The sequence below is a fragment of the Pezoporus flaviventris genome, unplaced genomic scaffold (genome assembly GCF_033815535.1).
Source record: "Pezoporus flaviventris isolate CSIRO_AGI_PZ_B2104156 unplaced genomic scaffold, CSIRO_AGI_Pfla_v1 ptg000090l, whole genome shotgun sequence".
NCBI classification, from domain to species: domain Eukaryota; kingdom Metazoa; phylum Chordata; class Aves; order Psittaciformes; family Psittacidae; genus Pezoporus; species Pezoporus flaviventris.
Window position 1 is genome coordinate 3,608,970 of NW_026892638.1, and position 25,023 is coordinate 3,633,992.

Here is a 25,023-nt window from a genome sequence, read left to right on the forward strand (position 1 = left end):
AACTTAAAACTATTAAGTACTTCTCCCTGGAAGGACATATTCACCTTCCAGAACTCTGTACAGTAAATTCTCTTTGCAGCCAACAGCTCAGCATAATTCAAAAGTGAACGGGCACCATAATGGGAAACATTACCAACTTGAGGCTAATCTCTTAAGTATGAGGTAGTTTGGAAAAGGTTTTGTTCCATTTTGGGAGGATATTCTGTAGTTAATGTATCTCAAGGCCCCCCCTGAGGGCTCAAGGGATCTTGTCTTATAGGGACAAATAATCCTTCATACACAGATTCTTCCACCTCCTTTGTACCATCCATAAAGAAGCAGTTCTTGACCACTCTGTGCCACAAATCTCCTTTCCTCTAGGACTCATGCCAGTGCAGGTACTATTCCAATTCCTTTTATTTTCTTGCTGCTGGTCCAGCCAAGGACAGATGCCACAGGAAGTATCATAAAGTTTCAGGCCAAGGGTTTGGCATGTGTTTAAGGGCTCATCTTGGGGAACATAAACAGTCAGCTATATTAACATAGCCTGAAAAACAGATTGGCCTGAAAAAGGTATTGATCTGTTACATGTTCCAAACCCTACTCGCCAGAAAAAAAGAAAGCATTCTTATGACAGCTTCCCTTCTTAGTGAATTTGGACTGCATCAGAGTGATCACTGCACTGTGGAAACCACTTATGACCAACCCCTGCAAACAAATATGCTTGGTAAAAGCAAACTGGAAAACATCATAGGATTTTTTTGTTGTTCAGATACCTAGCTCTATACATGAAAAAATATTAACGATTCCAAAAAATTTTACTTGATCAACTGAAAAAAATTCACTTTGTAACATCTAAACAAATATAGTATTTACCAGCTATCACAAGCTTAATATTGAAAGCCTTTAGAAATGATATAACAGAAAAGCCACAAATAAATGTTAGAAAATACCTCTTCTTTTTTCTTCAGCGTAGATTCTAGCTCCTGTATTGTCTGATTTAATTCTGTTTTATGCGTGTGCACTGCATTGGCTTGACTGCTCACACACTCTAACTCAGTCACCTGTTGAAATAAGTAGAAGTAACACATACAGAATAATTTCAACAAATTCAAGGTACTATTACTCTTTGCACCAACAGTTGTATGTGAAATATATGTGAAGTATCATTTTGGGTGACTTATGTTGATCAAAATGGTGAAGGTATTCTAGGAAGTTAGCATAAAATTCCTTAATAAATTGTTTAGTATAAAATGGTTGACATGACTTCTTGGAAACAATAAATTTATTATGCTGCAGGCTGAAAATAACATTAATTAAAATTATACTTCCTAATTATTGTAAATTTTATGACAGAAACTGAATTACCATTTCAGAAATAGTAGTAGGCAATTAAACACAGATCTGTCTGACTAACCTCTCTGACACTTCAATGCTGCACCACCTGAATCAACTAAGCCACAATGCTCACCCACTTCCTAGCAAGCCAATTAACTTTTTACAGCCTCAATTTCTGACTCGGCATCAACAGTGTAATAGCAAATACTCAGCCAGCAACATACAACTGCCAGCTTCTTACTTTCTCTAGTCACAGACCTCATCTCTCAGCCTCAAAGCCAACAACTAATGGATTTCACATTTCCTCTTTGTCATCAGACAGCAAACACTCACCATCTGCCTTTGAATAAGTGAAGATACCTAACGGTGGTATGCCCTCTTTATTTTACTTTTAATTGAAGAGATGTTAATATCCTGCCATTCACAGATAAACAGTTGTCAAAAAATAGCTTCTGCACCAAAGAAATAAAAGCCATGCAGCTAGACTCCACAGAGGAAAGTCTGAGTATTTCTCAAATTACAAATCAAAATATGATAGAACTCTCATGTTGTGTGTCTGCGTGGATGTAAGCACTAAAACCACTGATGAACAAACTGTTAAAATATTAAAAATACTATTTAAAACAATACCTTTTTCCCCCCAGAAGATATGAGCCTTTCAATCTTAGTACAACATTTTTCAACAAAACTTCACCATCTGCCTATGGCAACTTCTTTGTACAAAGTGCTAACCAATTCTGCAATGAAAACCTACGGGTCTCCATTTAACTTTCTTGGAGAACTAGCCCTTAGACAGAGGGGCAGGCATTCTCATGATAATGTTATTTCTTAGCTAAAAGAACATCTTGAGGAATCAAGGTTTGTGCCCTCCAGCACCAATGTACTTTAACTAGAGAAACCACTCTGATGCCAGTAATTTCAGACTCTGTAGGCTCAAAAGGTAGATTGCTGAGTGAAGTCAAAGGAAAGCCAAGATGAAACATAAGAAAATTGAAACAAAATCCCTATCAACTTCTTTATAAGTCACAGGGCATGAACTTCCCCTCTGTAATAGCCATGACGACGCTAGTTTCTTCTACTGGAAAACTGTAGACATTTCGCACAATTTCTATAAATGGAGAGAACTGAGATTACAGCAAATTCTTGTGAGGGGTTAAGGGGAATGTGGGATGAGAATATAGCTTGGTAACATGGCACCCAACAACTCACCCCAAAGAATTACCTTCTGGAATTGTCCCAAAAGAAGCATCAGTGCAAGCAATAGCAGTTTGCTCAGCTTTAGATCCCACTGAGCATTACAACCGAAGTCTTATTAGATAATTTTCTCAATTTGATTCTGCACAAGGATGTCTCTATTTGGATTCCTGTGACTGTTACTGATTTTGTCTGTTAAAGTATTCATCACTACAATTACACAAACACAAGCAGAATTGGAACAGAGATAAATTTATGACTACATGGTGGCTGAATCTGGATATAGCAAGAATTAGAGAGGCACAGAGTAATTTAGGCTTGAAGGGGGCCCTGGTGGTCATCTGACTGAGACCTCCAGCTCTAAATAGGGCCAATTTTGAGGTCAAATTTGGTTGCTTAGGGTCTTGCTCAGTCAAGAACCCATCACTATCTGCAGAGTTGCCACAGTTTTACCCAGATTCCTGTATTTCTGGCACTGTGAATGCCACACATGGGCTTTAGCCCATTCCTAAATTTTGCTGGAACTGTGAAACACACCCTGCCCACATTCACCCCTTCCGATGTTTAACTCCTTAAACATTTCCAAGCTTTACTGCTGAGTCTTGAATTGGAGGTGGAAGCCCCTGTGAACCCAGACCCTGGAGGGATTAGGAGGTCAGGCTATCTCCCACCCATTGTGAAAGACTGAACATTGCATGGGAACCTCCAAGAAGGTCTATCTCTCTTTTAAACCTGTTTGATTCAGCAACAGTCACTGACTTTTGCAAAGCACTCACACAGCAAATACTCATTTACAAAGTTTAAGAGCCTCAACTGGAGAGACAGAATACCTAGTCTCCAAACCACCTCTGTCCTAGCACCTAGTGCCTTGGAAGCAAGTGTGAAGAGGTGTCTCATCCTGTTACTAAGGAAGTGCTTGGTCCCCCCCCCACTGTTCTCCACATGGCTTCCTAAGCTGAGGAAACACACAGAGCGGATGCATGTGTTGATGCATGTGTTGGTGCAAGCTTGGAATCCAAGGAGGCTGGTGGACTGAACTCCAGTGGATGGAATGTTACTGCTCCTGGCTGCATGTACTGCCACTGGCTGCAAACACCTTCTGCAGTAGCCCCACCAACTACACGGCTCATGTGAATGTTTCCCAGTATGCTCTGGCCCATACTAACTCAAGACACCTATTAGAATTGCTTAGACAAACAACTAGTTTTGCTTGAGCAGAGCAAGGAGTGTGCTCACCCTTCTGTTGTCTTCTTGCCAAATGAGCCAGCTAGTGTCAGAAGGGCAGTTAATTACCTGCACTAAAAGGGCTGTGATGTCTTACTCTGGTCCTGCTTTACTAACATCTACCTCTTACTGCTTATGCAAGAAAACAATGCATTGCTCAACTGTCTTGCTTCCTATTTGTTGAAGAATCAGTGAGTTGAAAAAACAAAAGAAGAAATTAAATTAAAAAAAATGGGGTTACTTTAACTGAAACCTTATTTAAAAGTCCATTCCTATAGAGATCTGAAAAGATGGCAAATTATCTTCACGATGCTATCTTCTTGACTGTACCTATAAAAAGAAAATCATACTGTGACCCTTTAAAAAAAAATTGTAGAGTAAGATGAGTTAGAAAATGATGCAATACAAGGAATAAGTGATTGAAAACAGAAGTAACAGAAGACAAAGCTCTAGCCAAAAATCTGGATAGCATTTACTTGCTCTCTTTCCTCTTTTCAAATTGATCTTATTTTTCTTGTGACCAGTGGTCCAAGTAACATTAAAAGTAACTGTTTATGCATTATCCGCAAAAGGGGGTATAAAAGGAAGCTCCTTGACCCTCCCCCCTCCTGCTGTTTGCAGGGACATCTCTTCATGTTTCATGTCTAAGAGCAAGCTTCAATCAATCATTCAAGCCTTCACACATTAACACTGAGCAATGTACCTGTGAAGAAGCCTTGTTTTCAGTACAAAGTTCAGACTAAAAGAACAGTCTTTGAACAATAACTGATGAAAAAAGGTTCTTTTATTTTGCTATCCTAAGACTGCACTGACTTGTATATGTGAAAAAAGGCAATACTGTGGCTTTGTATTTGAGACTAAAAAGAAAAAAAAAACAACGTTCTCAGCCACTGCTTCTTTACTTTGCATTTACCATGCAGGTAAGGATTGCATGTAGGGAAAAAAATTCTGAAAGGGCTTTTCTGTGACTATTTAATGAGCTAACTCTTCTAATATATGGCTGGCATTATATTTAACTACATCCTTCAAAGAGAAATGTATTAGATGAAATAAGATAGCAAGGCAACTTGTTCCTGGAGAGCTTTCCCAGCAAAGGCCATTCTGGTGTTTTCTGGGAACTTTAATATACGGTAAACAACGTATAAATACGGGAGGAAGCCAGGCAGAAGTTTTCCTTGGAGCAGACTGTTAGCACATACTGGGCTGCTGTGAAGACTGGAAGAATTAAGCTTTGGGCCACTTAACACAAGGAGTGACTGCCTTGATGTGAGCTTAAAACACTGGCTGTCCAAAGCTTCAAAGGACCGACGAATCTCTCAAAGAAAATAAAACAAATCAAATCACAAAGAAACCAAGAGAGATGCATCAAATCCCAATACAGACAACTACTTCACAAGCAAAGACTTCAGTTAGTCAAAGAAGTGAGAATGACAGTAATATTTTGAGCTATCACCTTCCCCAAGCAATTACTGAATGAATGAATCTGCACTGTTTGCTGCAGGTTGGTTTTTTTTTCAAATCACTTTCTTGAGATAAATTTGTACACTTCTGTTCTCAAGCAACAATAGTATTTATCCAGCATCTTAAATTCAGTACCAACAAATCAGGAAATTTCTTCTAAACTTCATATAGGAATTACCTCAACTTCTACAGAAATGCAAAGAAAGATGAGAACATAGAATCATAGAATCATTTAGGCTGGAAAAGACCCCTGAGATCATTAAATCCAACTCTTACGCTGGCACTGACAAGTGCACCACTAAACCATATCACTGAGGGGTTCATCTTTTATTTAAACCTCTTCCCTGGGCAGCCTGTTCCCATGCTTGACAACCATTTCAGCAAAGAAACTTCTTCAATCCAGTCAAAACCTCCCCATGCACAACTTGAGACCATTTCCTCTTGTCCTGTCCTTTGTTACTTGGGAAAAGAGACCAGCCACCACCTCACTCCATCCTCTTTTCAGGTAGCTGCAAAGAGTGATAAGGTGTGTCCTAAAGGTATTTTACCCCTTCTATTTAGTGTGGAATTCAATATCCAAGGTCTACGAGCCCAGGCTATGGTGCAGACCATTCAGAGTGCTCACTTGCAAGACGGAAGTATTAATTATGTATTTTTAGCTGATTGAATTACATCCTAAATGGAGCATAGCTATGACTGTGATAATATTGTTCCATCAATAATTCAAAATGAACCTCTTACAATGAAAAAAGAGCCCTTCGCTTTCCACATGGAGAAGAGAAGTGATGTTTCGCGGCTCAGCAAAACCAGAATAACTGCATAAAGTTTCACATAACAGATGCAGAAGAAGCGTCTCAATTCTTCATGGTGGACAGTAAAATACAAGACAGCATGCAACAAGCCAAGCATAAAAGTAATTCCATCACTGCTTTCAAGAATAAAGAAACTTTGGAAGGATTTTTGGTGCTGAGAAATGTGAAAACACAGAAAACCAGGAAAATCGCTTTTCAAGGTTGAGGCTGAAAGAACAAAAAGTACACCACCATATTATTTATATACACTACTTCTGACAGCAAATTAATTATTGTATTTTTCCAAGATTTACCCATAGATAAAATAATAGCCTGGGGGCAGGGAGAGTTTTGTGCATTACCAACAATATATTACTTTTTTCAACAGGAAAACAATTAAAGATTTTGCTGAAAGGGACTTATTTTTCTCTGTGGGCACTGATGCCGCAAGCCACGGAAATATCAAAATGTTTTCCACAGTTACTCATTTCTACAGAGAAGAAACAGGAATAATCCATCATCTGCTTTCTCACTGTGAAGGAAATAATAAAACTGCAAGAGGAATAGTTGAAAATATAGGAAATTTACTAAAATTGATGCTTTGAGCTTCAACCATTATTTGCAACTGATACTGCTAATACTAACTTCAGGGGACATGCCTTTCTCTGCAATCTAATTAGCAAATACTTTTTCCAGCTATCTGGCCAGCTCATGAAATACATGCAATAGCACAGATAAGTCATCCTTTAATCCTGAGGATTTAAATCCAGTAATTTTCTCATTAGTCAGTGGAGTTTTGGAATTACAGAATATGATCCATTCTACAAAGCTGTCACTACATAAAGATTTTGCAGCATGCCTCTACGAAGTTTGTTTTTTATAACTTTCAGTTAAGTGGATCATAAAATTTTCTTAGAAAGATGAAGATCGGGTTGAAAGACCCTTCTGTGAAACCTTTTTTTGACTTTCCCAGAGTGACAATAGTTTGGTTGGTAGCTTGTTTTCGGTTTGGGTTTGGGTTTTTTTTTCAAATTAGAATCTTGTGATTTTCAATGAAAATGAATTCCCAGAAAAAAACCCCAATGAAATAAGTTTTGGGTCGTAAATGCAAATCTGCTCTAAAACCAAATCAAGACAAGTGGAAAAAGACTTCAGTTCACCATGTATTAAAAAAAGCTGAAATCACATCTTGATTTCAGGAACATGACCTGATTCACCTGCCATGTCTGAAAAAAGACCATCTTTCTTACTAAATTGTAATTATTAACCAAAGGTTGAATGTTGATAAAGGCCAGATGTGGATTAGGAAAGTTAGCTGAGAAATTCCAAAGTCCTGTCCTAGGAAAACACTCTAATAATCTCACATCACAACTGACAATACACCCTTTCAAAAATAATATGGAACTTGTGATTGCTGAAATTGATCTTGAAGGAGAAAGAATGCACATCTGAGAAAAAAATACATATTCCCTGAAATAACATGCTTGCATTTTTCTTTTGGTATCCCCTAACACAAAGGTGCAAAGAAGGTGGTCAGACTCTGCAATCGTTTCTCAAGCATTTTAAAAATGTTGCTTTGGATTTCTATTTTTATTATATCCTAGTTTCACTGTGAGAAGGATAACTAAGCTTACCCAGATAATTACAGCCTGTTCAGAAACACAAACTCTGTCTTAAGGCAATATCACAATTTGAAAAATAAAAACCAGTCACTAATTCCCCCATGTCTTCTAAAAACTGAAATTATCAAAGTTAGAACAAATTAGCCTTTCCAAATCTTACTGTGTCATATAAAACCCTAATATTCCCTAGACATCTCTTTTGAACATGTGGTCAGTATTCAACGTTGTGACCTCCACTTGGGCATGAGCTGCACCTTTTTTGCCTTTTCAGGAGTTTATAGTGCAACAAGGGTTTGCTTGCAATTCCAGATGAAAGGATGTTATATGTAAATATATGTACTTACTTGTCCCTTGGCATACACATTTCTTTCAAATAAATCCATAGACAAATACTAACAAAATTATAACCCCACTGTTTTGATCATATTGCCAAGCTACCCATTTCTATCCTGCAAAATGCTCATCTATTTTCATTACAAATGAATGGCACCAAACTTCTATCTAGCCACATACTATTTACAATATTTTAAGAAGGAAGTTATACTTGGATAGCTTCAATCAAACGAAATTTAAATATAAGTTTGGATTGTTCACTGGGGGTAGGAGGAACACAGTTTTAAAGGGAGGATAACAAGAGAAAAGCATCACATAAAAGAGCTACACTGCCAATACAGTTTTGGATCAAAACTGCATTCTTAAGTTTCCTCCCACCACACTTTGCATTACCTTCATTCGTATTGCCACTTTTAGATAACGTCCTTCTTCATGATACCAAACAGTTATTCTTGGTAGTCTCACAGTGGTACTAGTAAGACTTCTCAGCAAGCACGAAGCCCACAGCATGGGCTCTGATTTAGCAAGCAACTTCATCACATTTTCAAAATTTAGTTTTGGTTATTCAGTTATTAATACAGCTTGTGGAAACATGGAGGTGACTGCTAAAGGGTCTGCAAAGATTTTCTACAGATAACCTGAGAAGATAGCTTATACAGTATTCCATACTTCCTCTGGACTTTAATAACTGCTTTTATAGATTGCTATTTTCTTTAAGTAGCATAGAAATAGCCCAAGAAAATGACCATGGTTTTAACTCTGTATGCTCATGCATTTTCTTAATATCCAGTTTAAAATTTCTTTTAACAGCAGTGAAAGGTGTCAGGTGGTTTTGACAACTACATAATATATCTGCATACTTATTTCATTCATTGTATAAAAGAAGCAGATTACAATAGGCTAATTTTATCTTATTTCTTAGGAAATCCTGGTAAAATAACAAGCTCAAGAGTTTACCTCTCTGTTCTTTCAGGAATACCCAAGAGCTTGATCATTTCCCTTCATCTCTTTTTATCTTAGGTTTCTTTTTCTGCAGATGTATGATCTTCAAGGACTGCTGCTTTTATTATCATGCACTAGTGTTATTAGTCTGTGCTATTACCCAGTGTCACAGGATGATTTACTTTAGCAGTTAGCATGCAAGAAAAAAAAAATCAATCATTTTCATTTTTAACATACCAAAGACTTAGGGTTACTTTCCATAATTCATATCACCATTCAATCCTTTCTTTTTTGTGGCATCAGGATTAACAATATTACCAATGCTATTCTATTTGTCTGAAGGAGACAATTTCAGGGGTTTTCCTTCTGATACTGAGCTGTTCTAAGCTCATGAATCCCTTTTAAATTCCAAAAGCTATGCAAGGTGTGTAGGAGTGCTCCCCAACCTCATTTACAGGAAATCCTTGCTAAGTTGCTGCTGAGCAGATTAGAGGAGAGAAGGCTGAGAGCTCCAAGTTAAGCTCTTGACTGGGCATGACATCTTCTAAAATCATTATCTCTTTGTATTTGAGAGGGAAAAATCCATAACTCATTTAGCAAACTTCTGAAAAATATGTCTGACAAAGTATCAAAGTACAGTACTTTGACAAGCTCACAACGTGTCAGAAGAGAGGACAAAACTTTTATTTATTAAGAACTTTGAGACCTTTGCACTCAGCCACACTGAATCTGTATTCTGCTTTTTCTCAGCTCCAGGGATTACTAATGCAGAGAAAAAATGGAAAAAGGAAGATAGAAGCCACAGAGAAAGAAATTAAATATAGGTTAGTATGAAAAAAAAAAAAGGACTGATAGAGGATATCTTATACTTAGAAATGGCAAATAATAAATTAATTAATCAAAACCAAAGAAAGGGGCATTTTAGCTTTGATTCTGTGTTTTTAAAAGTGTAAATAATGTGATACACAGAAAACCTATTTCAAACAAATTCAAATACAATTACAGAAAAAAATGTTGGGCTTAAAAGAATTTAGAACAACTTAAAAAACAAAGTTTACAACAAATACTGCATGAGATGAAGGGCCCAGTTTACCACAGTGAATGAAAAAAACAGAAGATTAAAAAATAAGATATAATGTAAAATCAAAGGATGTTTATAAATAAAACATGACAAAGTTCAAACTGTGGAAAAAGATACCATAAGAAGTCAACTAGTAAGACAGTTTTAGCGTATTTTTTTTGAATATAAAAAGGAAACTATTTATGTAAATAAGGCTATTTATAAGGCTATTTATGCAAAGAACAAACTAAAGATGGAAACAACTATGCATTACTTCCCCACATACAACATATTTGACAGAGCATATGCATCTGCTACAGCTTGCAGACAGATGACTCAGGCACCAAAACTTGAATCTAAACCTGAAGCACATCAGAAGTGAATACCACAATTACATTATAACCACTTAATATATTATTAAATTGCATCTATCTTGCACCTTCTTTTTGAAATGGGGCACTATTTCAATTTGGAAGATCAGTTTTTGAGCATGGAGGTTACAAGAGCTCTCGTATCGTACCATATGATAACAGATTGAAACTGATTACTTTTTTAACATGATCTCCGTACTTTTGCCTAAAGAGTTCTATTTATTGGGTTAGCCAGGTCTTAATTTTTCTAAAAGCAATTCCAACAGAGGGCAGTACTCTTGATGCACTAACTTGTAATCTACAAGTATTTCTAGAAAGACAAAGGCACCGAGTGTTCCTGTATTCTATGTGAGATATCAACAACTCCATACGTCACAGATTACAGAAACATTTAATAAAGGCATGCAAATGGCAATCGAAAGAGCATAGGGTAGATGACCCCATATTAAAAGAATTTGCACACCCTCAGAAATATAGAATAATTGCAGGAAATTTGCTGGGTAAAGGTTATGAAAAAATCATCAGCTATTAATGAATGTAGCTATAGAAACTGGGTTACCACTTCTGCTAACTGTAGTGACATGCTAAAACTTTTTGTATTCATTAACTGTTTTCTAATAACAGATTCTAAACAAGAGTTGACTAAGAGTGAGAGTAGCATCAAGAAAAAGGGATCTTTGCCCATCTTGGGCAGCTGGGACTCCTCATGTGTGTTACTTTTCTTTCTTAGGTAAGGACTATAATGTCTCAGCTTTTTTCTTTTTTTTGTTCATTTTGCAACAAAAGCTGTTAATAAGTTATATTAGGAAGAATGCTACCTTACCATGTCTGCATTTTAGCAATGCGTTCTTCACTGTAAAGCCTATCTGGTTTTAAAAATCTACCTGAATATCTGTGTGCTAGTGATTTTAATACCAGGATGTAATTTCAATAGTTTTATCGTTAATGACTTACCATCTATTCACAAACCTGGAGCACAGGTTAGAATTCCCAACCTTTCAAAGGAGAAGCTTAAATGACATGACAAAGTGAAAAGTCTCCCTGTGTACAAACACACATGACAAGCTTGAGCCTGACTGGAAAATTTCTGAAGCAAAGCAGTTTTGTCAGCAACTGCCAATTTCTTGAACTAAAAGCACTTTGCAAAAAGCACCAGATTTAATTCTACTTCATGCGTTTTCATCTAGCCAGCTATGGCACACACAGTTACAGTCCTTCAGAAATTGTTGTTCCTCCCTATCAGATCATTTGGCTGGGACTTCAGGATCCTTGCCTGCAAGTCAGTCTATGCACAGGATAACCTCAACAACCTGCCATTATCCCAGGTTTCTCAAAGCTCAAGAGAATTCTTGTTACTCTTCCACATCTCCAGGTTAGATGAAGCCTGCTGAATTTTTCCCCTCTCAGACCTTCCTGGGACTACTAACTTCTCAAGACTACTAACAGTTGGACAGATCCATCACAGTCTGAAAGAACCCATCACAATTTACATGATTTGGCTAACTGTACCATACCTCGTTTCATATAGCTGAGCAGTACAGCATAAAAAACAAAATTAAAAGGTCCGCCATGTTTGCTACTTGACCTTTCCCTTCCTCTCAGCGGATTCATGAAACCCGTTTTCATGCAAAAAAGCAATGGCTCTTGTTGGTTTTGGTTTTATTTTCTTAACAGAGTACATCTCCTTGGTATTTTCTAAGTCAATTAATATTAACAAAAATAATCCAGCTTCATCAAAGACATCTTCAGTCCATACATGTGCTAATCTTGCCATCGCTTTGCACAAAAATGTATCCTATGATTACAAATTCATATGGATAAAAGTGAATAGATTATACAATGTATAAAGAGTTACATGTGAAACAAGAAATTAAACTATTGTATACTTGCTTTCATAATGCAGCCTTCAACCTTGTATACTTTATTCCTCCTTAAAACACTGTCTTTCCTTCCCACACGGTGCACTAATATCTGGTTTGCTCAAATACCTCTGCAAAATTTACAGTGGAGAGAACAGGCCAGTCCCTCCTGTTTGAAAGTGGGAGCAGAAGTCTAACTGTGTTTAATGATCTTGAACCTTCAGTTTCTTTAAGTGCAAGGATGAGAGAAAACTGCCTTTGTTGCATATGGAAACTACAGACGGGTATTTTTAACTTACAGATTTGACATCAAATTTATGTGGCTTAAATGCAAGAGGGACTGAAGTGTAATTCCATGGAGAAGGTCCTGAAACAGATGTGATGGCATCAAATTCAGAGTGAAAGCTGGCAAACATGGGATAAGATTAGACAACTCTTCCTGCCTGCAACAATACCCTTTGCAGAAAAATAACTGCTACAAAGGAAAGAATTTCCCAGTGAAGAACCCTGTGTGCTTTAAAGTAACCATTAATTTCTGTCTCAAAGATTAACCTGAAACCACAACAATAAATTCGTTTTGCTTGAAAATGAGTGAATAGTCACCAGTACTTCCACCTCCAGGATCCTGGCCATTTGCCTTTAGTTACTTACCCGCTTATGGAGACGTTCTGCTTCCTCCTGATATGCAGCAAGTTGTTGTTTCCATTGTTTTACATTGGCAGTGGATTCCAGCAGGGCTGCTGTGAGCTTAGCATTATTACCCTTGAGTGTGGCCAGTTCTGCCTCCCAATGCTTGCTGATTGTCGAACTGCACAGACAGAATGAGAATGGTCAGAGCCCCCAAATCTCTTTAATTTTTTTTTAATTAAAAATGCCTTATAATTTTTTTCAAAGTATCTAGGAAAATAGAATTATGCAAAAATCCTATGACTTAATGTGCAAATGAGTCTCTAAATGCTCAAATCATCAAAACTTTTTAATTCCTAAAATATAGGTATATCCTTATTGAAAAACAACCTCTACCCCCCCAGTCAAACAGGATAATTTTTTTAGTAAAATGTTAAGGATGATGGAATTCACATCAGCTTCCCAAAAGCAACAGTGTGCAATTCTAGAATATGTATATGATTAATCACTATTTTAATACATATATATTGAGTGAAAATGCTCTTTTAATGTACTACTTTATGAAATGTATTGTAGAAAAAGATTTGTCACTAACTTGATTAAAGAGAGCTAATGTAGTTCTTTGGAACTACAACTTAGTTGTCTTAATGCAAGCCTTTTACTTCTTTATTAAATACCCTATTTAATTTGTACTTGCAAACTCAAAGATCTTGAATTTCCATACCATAATACTATTAATATGCTTCTCCTCAGTTATATCAGCAAAGAGACTAAAGATCAAGGAGCAAAAAGATATTACTGCTTTATTGCAAAGAAGATGATAATGGGGTTTACTGAAATAGCCTGTGGAGGCACAATCCTTGCCTACAATTTAGTTATTCTCTGAATAAACACAGGACTTTAATTTTCACAGGTAATTAGTTTGCCATTACCCACAGACCCCATCCTTGCACTCAGTATTCATCAGAAAAACATCTAAGACACATGAGATCAACGTATTAGTATGCAAATGTCTCATTAATGCTTAGTTGTATAATGCTAACAGCATGTGAGGTGTACACCTATATGGAAAATACACACCGGAAATAATTTTGTCTCATTAGATTGCTGTTAAAGGCACAATTGAAAACCAAAGATCTGTAACTCTGGTCAAAATTCTTTTGTATATAGCTTTGTGATGAATTATAACAAATTATTATAATTATTATAATAAATACAATTTAATAGGCTTAATTAGAAATACTAGCATTTATAGGCTTATTTGATTTTGTACATATGAACAAAGAAACATTCTGCCAGCATTTTGTCCACTGAGTTTCTTTTTTCCACTTCACACACACGCACAGCCCATCCCACCAAAGCATATTTCAAAAACATTATGAATCCTATAAATACTCCTCAAGTATTCAAAATCAACCAGCCTCCAAAAAACATTCATTATCAATTCAGATCACATCTACTGCTTCACTAATACATGATGTCTGATTCTTCCAGCATGTTCTGGGGATGCTGCTTCCTCCCTTTCAACAAGAACACAAGTTCCTTTGGAAAAAGAATATGGGTATCTTTCAAATTGCTCTAGCATTTAATGAGCTAATCAACAAACTACAAGTTCACCAAGAAATTTTAAATTTTAAGTTACTAAACTAAAATAATGATAATCCTACTTCATTTGGAATACTGACTCACATATTAAAGAAGAAAATTCTGTAACGATGTCTGCTCTTAACATTTCTATAATCAGATTTATATTTCACTTTGTAGTAGTGCAGCAGATCAACAAATTACGTAAAAACCATGCCAAGTAAAACCTAGTTCATTATCATATATAACTACTCCTTGATGTTCTGATCTGCCAAGCACCCATTCCAGCCATTTTGGCAAGTAGCTCCAATTAGTAGTCCTGCTAATGCAGAACTAGTCGCAAATTTTGTGTGACACCTTACAGGTTTACAAAATGTGGCTTCCCACCCATCTTTCTCCACATAAGAAATATACACACAAGATTTTGTATTGATGTAACACAGCAGATTTAAATCTTTGTATGTCTTTTATCACTTAATATCCTAATTTAATATGCAAACAGGGAAGCAAATGAAGTTTTTTTCAATGTAATAATGTGCATACCCTCAATGATACAAGTAAACTTTTAAGATACTAAGATCCCAGGGGACAGACTCTCAAGCAATGTTGAGTAATAATGAAAAGGGTATTTCTGGCATGTTTCATGCTCGTCTTTGGCCAGTTCCCTTACTACCCTCCCAGGAAAAGTCAGGAGCTCTTAAGTTACTGCTTGTATACTGCAATGTCAGCATTATATATGAAACATGCACTTTCTGTTACTGCTATGGCTATCCTGGTTCAAAAGCTAGAAGGTTTCTTTGGAGATGGTTATTTTTTGATTGGTTGTTTTCAGGAGGAATGCACCAGTATTATTTCTCAATTGTACTTTTTACCCTTAAGAGACCTACATAGTGGGCATGAACATGTCCATTGTAATGCAGATGTTATTTGTTTGTAGCATATATTTTTTTTCTACAGATATTCTACTATGGCTCCATATTACTTATATTAGTCCAGTTTTTTACCTGATAATACACAATGACTTACCAACTATTTAGACTTACCCCCCTTCTTTTTACAAAACTCCACATTCTCTGAAATAAATGTAACCATGTGATGTATATCATACCACGAAACATCACTAGAACCAAAGATGTAAATATTTCGTTTCATAAGATTGTAATTTGATTAAAATAGCCCATAACCAATCCTGGCAGTTCTGACCTACTTTTCTTGAGTACTTTATTGACAAACTAAAAATAAAATAAATATAACCAAAATTACACTTTGTGGATTATTTTGGTTAAAACTGGATTTGTTTGGATTTAGAGTAATTATTTTAGGAGCAGACAAAAGCACACCTACAGCAGGCTGGTTTTAAGCTAGACTAAAAGTGTCTGCATTGAAGTCTGCATTGGTTCTAATTTATCAGTACTTCAAGAAGAAATGCTGAGAAACACATGGTTCAGACACAATGAGAATACTCTCTCAGAAGAAAAGATGCTGAAGCTAATACCTGGGAAAGGGAACACACATGGAAGCTGAAGGACACAAGCGGAAAATTCAAAAAGCTCACAACAACTGCAAGAGCCCATGGACATAATTTTGATGGTGCAACAGCTGCACTACAGTCCCTCAGGATAGGTATGGGAGGGCTGCACACACTCGTTCTCTCCAAGTTCTTTTACGTAATTCCTGTCTGAAAGGTTTCCTGCCAAAAGGAACTGATTTTGCCCTTGATGCATTAGTTTCTGTTATAGGAAATTACACACAGAGCTCTGCCAGGTTGTCTTAACAGCTGTAAACATCTAAACAAAACTCAAATCATTCCTCAAGTGTTCTGAAATTATTTGCTCTAGGAAGCACATGAAATACAAGCACTTGGTGATCACAGTGATCCAAACTACAATGTTAACTTCTAGCAGAACACCTTTCAGTTTCGTCCTGCAGTGCAAAGAGCAATGCTCTATGTATGCACTGGGGGACACAGGCAGTTCTGTGGTGCAAGACATACTTTGTTTTCTTCTGAAAGCCATCCATTCCTTTGCTGACAGTGCCACAATTCTAACACTTACTTCTTCATACCTCTAAGAATTAACATCACTGACTGCCTGGCACACTCAGAGTCTCAAGATGGCCTTTCAGAAAAAGTCATCCTCAACACTCCTGCTTGTTGCCCATTTCTCAGTGTGAAAGGCTGTACTAAATCTCTCCAAAAGGGAACAAAGCCTGGTCATTTCCCTTGTGAAACTTATGAACATCTGAGAATAAGAGAACAAGCTGTTTTGCATACATCACTACATTAGTGCCAAGTACAAGAGGTAGAATGGGCCTTTAATGGATAATAGCAAAATACAGGCTTTACTGGCTCAGCTGATCATGCTATACAAAGAAATGCTGTTGTAACAGAGGTTTAGGTATGATTGCACAGAAAATTATATTTACAATGGCAGGTGCTGACAGGATCATACGTGCTTGTTACTGAGTAAAAGGTCAAAACTCTCTTGAACATCTGATCATTGGTGCCAGCCACAGTATCTGGTGCGTGTGTTAACTTCAGACATGTTCACAGTCAGAACACACATGGTGATCCACCATCAAGGCAAAGGATTCAGAGTCATATATTTAACATCTATGGCACCCAGTAATTCAGTCACTAGAACGACTACTGGCTGGTATCATACAGCCTAACTTTGACACCTCCTGAAAACTAAAGTAGGAGTCAATGATCACCCATACTTTAAGGTGGGTTGACCAATCAACATAAGGCCAATTTCCTTTCTCACTGGGGATTAGTTACAACCCCAGTAAGTCACTGAGGAATAGCTTTGCTCTCTGTCCATCTGTGACCTGAATAGAGTGCCAGAGGCTATAAATGCATGATTATCTTTCCCTGCAAAGTAGGTCACTTTAGGAAAATTAATCCGAAAAGCTCCAGTCACCATGTGTAGCCAGTTAGAGAAAGCTTGCAAAGGCAGGGGGCGGGGAGGACACATTAATGAGCTGCATTCAGAATGAAGTTATTTTGAGAGATGCCTTCATGAAACAAAGGAACAAAAGCTGTTCAAATCAAAAGATGCTTTCTGCTTTTTGAAACAGTATTCCTTATACATTGTTTGTCAGGTTGCATGCAGCACCAACACTGTAAAACATGGTTTAAGCTTTATTTCGGATTTACAGAAATGCATGCAGAATTCTGCTTTATTAAGATTTTATGGGTTTTAATATTGGATTCATTGCATAAAATGAATTGTTTTTTTTCTTACTACAGCATAGTCATGGTTTCAGAGAAATACTCAAGAGCACATACTTTTTCTTCTTCAGGTGTCACTGTGATCTGCATTCCAGGTGTATGGTGAGCAGTGCTGTCTTGGGATAGCAAAAATGAGGAGGAATTCAGCTGAGTAGAGAATGGAGTACTTTCACTACAAAATTTGGCATCTGGTATAGTGAATCCGTAAGACTTGACAAACATGAGCAGAGTCCTTGTAGCTGCTGCCTAATTTATAAATAGTGGCATGTGCTGGAAGCAGCCCAAGAGTCTGGTGGAGTGAGCATTACCGATCAGCGGGAGAAGCAAGTCAACCAGCTGGTAACCACACTAGCTGTGCTGGCAGCAAGGGGCAATCCTTTCTGACAGCCTTGCCAGAGAGCCTTACGGAGCAGCTCTTCATGCTTAAGGAAGCAAAAAGGGATTGTGTGCGATATGGTTTTGTTACAGTAGTATCCCAGAGCTCTAGTGAACTCAAGTACTGTAGCTTCTTCTCTTTGTTTGGGTTATGTATTTGGGATGGAATTCTGCACAAGGCCCTTATGAAATCCTCCATATGAAATATGCTTCAGATAACGCAGGTCCCAGGCTGGAAGAGACAAATCTCTGCAATGGGCTACACTTGCTATTGCCTACATTAGAATGATGTGACTGTCTTATTAGATGGAAAGGTTGAGACTCTGCTGACACAGAGAATGAGAGCATCATCCCTTAAAGTATTCCTAAAAATGCACAAGAATCCTACTATCATTTATGCTGAGAATGAAAGTTAAGCTCATCACTTCATGTCCTGGTTTAGAAGACATTTTAAACCAGAATTTGGGGAGTTTCACCCCTTTTCAGAGATTTCAAAAGACATCTTCTGTGGCCATCTATTAAATGTGTAAAATTACTTCATGACAGAAAGGATTTAAACATGATGGTTTTAGAGTTTGTCCTGCTGCTAGTCTGAAGTATGCCCTTAGTAATGATACATAAGTTTCTCCCTCTTTTTTGAACATTTAAAGCAAAACTGAAATCAGAAACATTTAATTATACTAATTAAATATATTTAATTATACTAATGATATACTAAAATGAGTGGGAACTGAAGAAAAAGCAGTGGAGTGGATCAGGACCTATCTCACCATTCCAGAAAGAGGCAAAAGAAGACATTTTGAGTTGTTCTGCCATTTTAGTATTCATACAAAGCTGTTTGCCTTTACCGGTGCAGTGGACTCAGCATTCAGAAGACTTTGAATTTATGGGACACAGTCGTCTACAGCATAGTTACATAATTAAAGACCAGCAAAAGAGGAGGAAATATGGCAAGAATGACACCTTTTGCTAGACGAAAACTTCGGAAACTACAATAAAAAATGCCTCTTTACAGCTATTGCTGATTGTCTGATCTGTGTTTGTGAATAACTGGACACATACAAAAGGAAGTCTTACCTGATAAAGTGGAATTTATTAAAAAAGAGTAAATCCTCTCAAAATTATAATCAAGAGATAATTACCAGAGAATTGCTTTGAGTTAAATATTTTGAGGGAGGCCAATGAAAAACTAATTAATATTCAAAGAGATCCTTATCTTTAATTAGAGTATTCAAAAGAATTTTTAGCAAAGCAGGATAGGTTCCCTGGGGAGAGAAGCAGGCACATTAATGGAGCATGAAAGATCTGTTCTTTCCTTTGGGATAAGGAATATCTACATGATCTCACTGGAGTTACATCAGCACAAAAACATGGAAACATAGTTCTGAATCAGCTCTTTAGATTGATTAAATGACAAATTTGATCATAGCAAAAAAAGGCGAAGAAGGCCCATGAAGTATATCATACTTTAAGAAAGGTGACTAATGACAAAGCCGCACAGACCTACTGGGAAGCGAGAAAGGCTGAAATTGGCAGGTGAGAGCATGACTTTTCTGAGAGCCTATCATTCTCTACAAATGTTGAAGGTTTCTCCCACTCCAGAATATTTTGTTGTATTTTGCACACCACTTTCCTCAACCCAGAGCTACAATTTGCTTGAACTCCCAATTTCTATGTCAGTGTAGCAGACAGAAATGCAGAAGCTTTTTCTGCAAATTTGGGCTTAGAGGTTCTTGCTATGGAGCTATTGCAGATTTCTCTTTCAAGGTGTTTCATATATGATATTTCACTTGTGTTCAGCCTTTCAGAGTGACCATGCCCTTAAATTCTGAATCACCTGAAGTACCCAAAAGTACAAAAGTTGTCTTTCCAGTTCTGTTACAGGCAGTCCTGTTCCTAGGCACTTCTTGAGCTATGCTTTATCAGCTCACTGAGGAAGGGTCAGTATCTTTGCAGACGAGATGGATGACCAAAGAGGTAGACTAATGGTATGGACTCTTTCCACTATATAGCAGACAACTATACAATGCAAATAGGTGGCTATATCCTATTTAGACACAGCCTTCATTCATCACAGGGCCGATACAAACCACAACACAGACCGCCTTTCAAGCTTATCACTGAGGAATAGACTGGACAGTAAATCTAAGGAAGGCAAATTTCACATACTTATTTTCTATGGTAACACAGCATGGTATTCCTGTAGGAAATAAAGCCAGAGGAAAAAATGCCCAAGAATGGTGGTATTCACTCCTTATGGAAACACTATGCCAACAGCAACAGCAGAGCTCCTGAAAGGCACTCCATGGATGCAGAAGACCGTGTATGAACACAAAATTAATGCTTCAGCTATGATCCTTACCAACTGGGGCTTAGATCTCAGTCCTGCCCCAAGCTGAAGTGGGGAACAAAGAGAAAAGTCCCTCTTCTCCACAAGAAACAATGACATTTCCAAGCTTCGTGTGTTGTCTGCTAGCTTATGCTTTATGTATTTCCACAGGTGTCATTTAGACTGTTTCTTACTAAACTTACACTGTTAAGAACAGTTTTATGCATGCCTTTTGTACACTGTAACACAATGCAAAAGACTTGCATTTAACTTGAATCATCACAGTAGCACCAAGAAAACCCCTATTTTCATTGAAGAGGCTCAATTTTTAATTTTATTCTTCTGAAAAGATCTCAATTTTTGTCTCACTCATTTAATTTTATATAGTAAAGAGATAATAGGTTATCTCTTCATGAAGGCCACAGATCATAAATCAAAATCAGAAACTCTGTCTTGTCACTTTCAGCCCCTTGCAAGAGCAAGTATAGCAAACCTTGCAGACCTAACATTAATCAGATCCTCTGAAAAATTAAAAAACATTTACCCTTGCTCCTTTATTGAAACTACTTATTGGTATCACTGGAAGTAGTTAATTCTTGCACCTATAATGTATCTCGTATTTTTCACAACTGATACCTGGTAAGTTTTCTCAGTGCATTAAACACCAGACATAATTCCTTACTGTGCTGTGGTGCTGAAAATTTCTAATGTTCCACAAACTAAATTTTCAAAAACAACCTAAGTTATTTAGGCACTTAGGTCCCATTTTCTAAAATTACTGGGTATTTGGTTCCAAAAAAAGTCAAACTGACTTGGGCTCCTTATGGCACTTAGTCACTTTATGAAAGCAATTCGATGATGTGGTTATTGGCAAGTCATACCAGGACACAGTGACCGTGACACTAAAATTATCTAAATGAGGACTACTTTCATTCTGAAACTCATTTGTTCACCCAAGAATTTAAAACAGTTTAACTGTAAATTCACAGTTCGTATTTGGATGGATTAATTTTGCTGAGGCCCCTGGCGAGACAAAAATCCTCTGTTTCTCTCAAAAGTTCTACCTATAACTGTTGTGTGCATTGAACCAACCTACACTCTGTCAGCAATGCAACAGGAAAGAGTATTCAGGTGCCATACACTTCTCTCAGCTGGTCTCTCCTTTATTGAGAGCTATTCTGATTTTAAGTGTTTCACTGACCTGTGCTCTCAACTACATCTCGGTGAGTTTGAGGAATTTCCCTAGCTTCACCACAGATCACTGTAGTAGTTAAGAACAAAGAAAAACTCTTTTACGAGTGACCGCATCTCCGCCACTAAGCCCCGAGCTTCTGAAGGCCATAGGGGCTTGGGGGTTCGCACTCTCTGAAAACTGCCCTGGTCCATCTCAGCTGGCCAGATCCCAAGCACAAGTTTGCACACAGTCAGATTTAGCACCCTTCCATCTCTACAGCCTTCCAAGGCTCAATGGGATCTGCAACCCTCCCATGCTAATCTAGAACACTTCTGGGCATACAATGCCCATTTCTGCTTTTGTGCAAGGAGAACAATTCTGGTGGGTGGCAATGCAGCCCTCTATCATTGTAGGTATGTGAAACTTCAAAAGGACTCCATACACAACAGTAACCATGTCTTACAGCTGCAAGGACACTGCACGGACACAGAAGAGATCCAATATCATTGCTGTAACAAGTGGAAATGGATCAGCCCACAGCCTGCATTGGCAAGGCGCATTTTTTTAGCTGTATAGATTTGCCCCATGAGGCTGCTGCTGTTACAGGTTGATTCTATGGAGCTCAACTGAGATTCTCAGCTTTGCAACAACAGACTGAGGACAGTAACAGTTACGCTCTGAGCAACTGCAGACACATACAAGCAGTGAGGTGGCTGAAGGGACTTCTCTCAACCCTGTAAATCTGACATACACCACATGCATGGGGTGGAGGTCCTCAGCACAAGCCCCTCTCTGCATTTCTAAGTACTGTCAGCTTTACCTAGAGTGTACTGTGCCTCTGCTGAATACAGAGGAGCTGTTATGAGTGGCTGAATGTGCAAGATTTACAAGTCCCTATTTTAGATCTCAGTTGAACCTTCTCTTAGTGATATCACACGATAGCTCAGCTTCTAAGACACCTTAATGCTGGTTTCTGTGCTACTTTTCCATAGCAAAAAATGAACTCAGCAGCACAATCATTAAAGCCGCAGGGCCTCACAACTCCACTGCCAGCAAGAGAAATACATTCTATAGAATGACCTACAGAAATAGTTATATGTGATTAGGCAGTTGCATAAAGACTCTGAATTATGATTATTTGGCCTCTACCCAGCTAGTGCATTAGGTTATAATATCAGCTACTGGTGCAATTAATTTTTGCCTTACCATTGCCAGTTTGCTTATCCCAGGTGAATACAATGACATGCATTAATCACACAGCACAGGAGATGAACTGTCAGTTTACATGCTGACAACAAAATAATTTTATTCCATTAAGAAGCTATGTGAGAGCATGGCAAATTTAATTAAGTTTAATTTATCTCCTGTGATAACCATACAATTATAAGAATCAATAGTCTGTATATAAAGCCCAAACTAAATCATCTATGGAGCTGTCAGAAATACTCTGAAAAACAAGCAGTAAGTCACATGAACGATATGATCACATTAAAGCATTTATTGACTGTACAGGTGTGAAGAAAACAAGTTCTAAGTGAGCTGCAACACTTACAAGTGGATACTGCAGCTGATGCTTCTTTTCCATCCCAGCTTTTTAAGTGAATGGAAGCATTAAATTTGCCTTTTTTAAACTAAATATGAATCCAAGAAAAGACTAATTTTCTTGCACTATGTTGATCCTAGAGTCAAATTTACTAAAAAGAGATTAAATGGATGGAAAAAAAGATTAAATTTAATACGTGAGAAGTCTCTGATACTGGCATTTTTTCTAGGAAGTACAGGTTACCACTCAGAGGAAGCAGTCCCTATATACATTTCTCTGTCTCCCCTATTATAAAAAATACTAGTTTTTAAGAAAAAAAAAAACAACACCTAACATGACACCTTCCTTTATTCATTGATAGTTGCTACTTCTTAATTTGTTCAGTCTAGACTAAGTGACCTTAGTTTTCCCTCAGCTTCTCTTCATCATACACCAGATGTTTGGCTCAAAAACTCAGCTGGAAGTTAAAAATATAATAATTTATAGACCTATTCTTCCCAATTCAACACTTAATTGATGCAACAGTTTCAGAGAAGCACACAAAGCTTGGTTTCTCACTATTTTCCCCACCCCACCTTACTTAACTTGTCCAAACCTAAAAGGGATGCCAGAGTATGAAACGGCACATGAATTTTGCTAGTTATGCTTTTACAGACAGCAGAACAGGTGTTGAGCTCCCATCCTCTCACAAAGCTATGCCTAGGTGCTACAATGCTGTTTCAGTGTATTTGTTTGTTTTCTAATATTCTGAGCTATATTTTGCTTTCCCTGATGAGATGCCTAGACTAGAAAAAGGGTCGACAAACAGCATGATGTGAAGATGTTTAAAAGTCAGCTTTCCTGAGCCTCCAACTATGCTGAACCTCCCACTATGCCCAGCACCAAGGATCTCTAAGGTGCTAAAGCAGAAATAAACAATCAGTGGCGTCCTGTAATTAGTTTAAAATTTCAGAGTATTTCCTAGATAAAGTGAACAGTTACGTCACAGCCAAACACAGTGATCAGTCAGATCACACTTTTGGCATGTAGGAAACTATTTTAGCTATCCTCTTAAAATTCAGGGCAACTGAATATATTGCCTACATGAAAAAGCATTTGGCTTCAGACAACAAATCTCTATCTTATTTCTATACAATTTTCACTGTAGTGAGGGGAAAAAAAACATTTATTCTTTTTCCTTTGGCAAACTACAGATTTGAGTAACTCACTATAATTCAGTCAATTTAGGTTTTGGTTTAGGTTGTGGTGTTTTTTTTTGTTTGAGCCACATTGCTTAAATAAAATTACTTCTTAATTTCCTATGTGGTTGCAGTCTCCCAGAAAAAAATGGTTTTCACTATTCTAACTTTAATTTAGAAATCAAATACTTTGCATTTCATGACAGGAAGACAGAACATCATTACACCATAGTGCCACAGAATAAAATCTGCAATGGCAACAATCCCCACAATAGAAATTCATCATGACAGATGGAACACACATAATGCTTTATTATTGTGTACTTGAGACAACAGAGTCCTAGACAACCTGGATATTTTATTCTGGCACCTTCACCCAGCTTCAACTTCCTTTATTTACCAAATGGCTTAAGAGCTGATTAAAAAAACCCTCTTACAGTCTAGTTCATTGCTGATTTGTGCCAACCCAATTCATTACAGACAAAACTTGATGGCTGTTTGGTGTCACTGTGAAATACTTTTATGATGCTTATGAATTGCCATTTTTCCACATCTCACCAAAGTGCTATTCAGCAACAAATGTTTTGTTTGCTCAGAACTCTTGATTAAAACAAACCACTTTCTGCCTGTATGACAAAATGTCACTGGCATCTGCAGTGATATTAAATGAACTCAAAAGATGTGATTCTTTAGGTACAGAAAGCTTCCCTAAAGCGTAAAGTGGATGGAAAACTACAGGAAATGTTCATCTCTATTTCCCCATATTTCCCCTTTTACCCTTCAAGCTGTTACCTCAAGAAGAGAATA

At 37.4% G+C, this 25,023-nt stretch overlaps 1 protein-coding gene across 2 annotated transcripts in view; it reads right to left on the reverse strand.

The window, feature by feature from the left end:
* Positions 1 to 25,023, reverse strand: part of HOMER1 (homer scaffold protein 1) — an 87,493-nt gene that overhangs the window by 9,576 nt on the left and 52,894 nt on the right. For both annotated transcript variants that reach the window (XM_061475881.1, XM_061475879.1), the window contains exons 6-7: positions 12,826 to 12,982; positions 933 to 1,043 (exon numbers count right to left, since the gene is read on the reverse strand). In XM_061475881.1, coding sequence (XP_061331865.1) covers positions 933 to 1,043; positions 12,826 to 12,982 — 268 coding nt within the window. The remainder of the gene's footprint in view (positions 1 to 932; positions 1,044 to 12,825; positions 12,983 to 25,023) is intronic.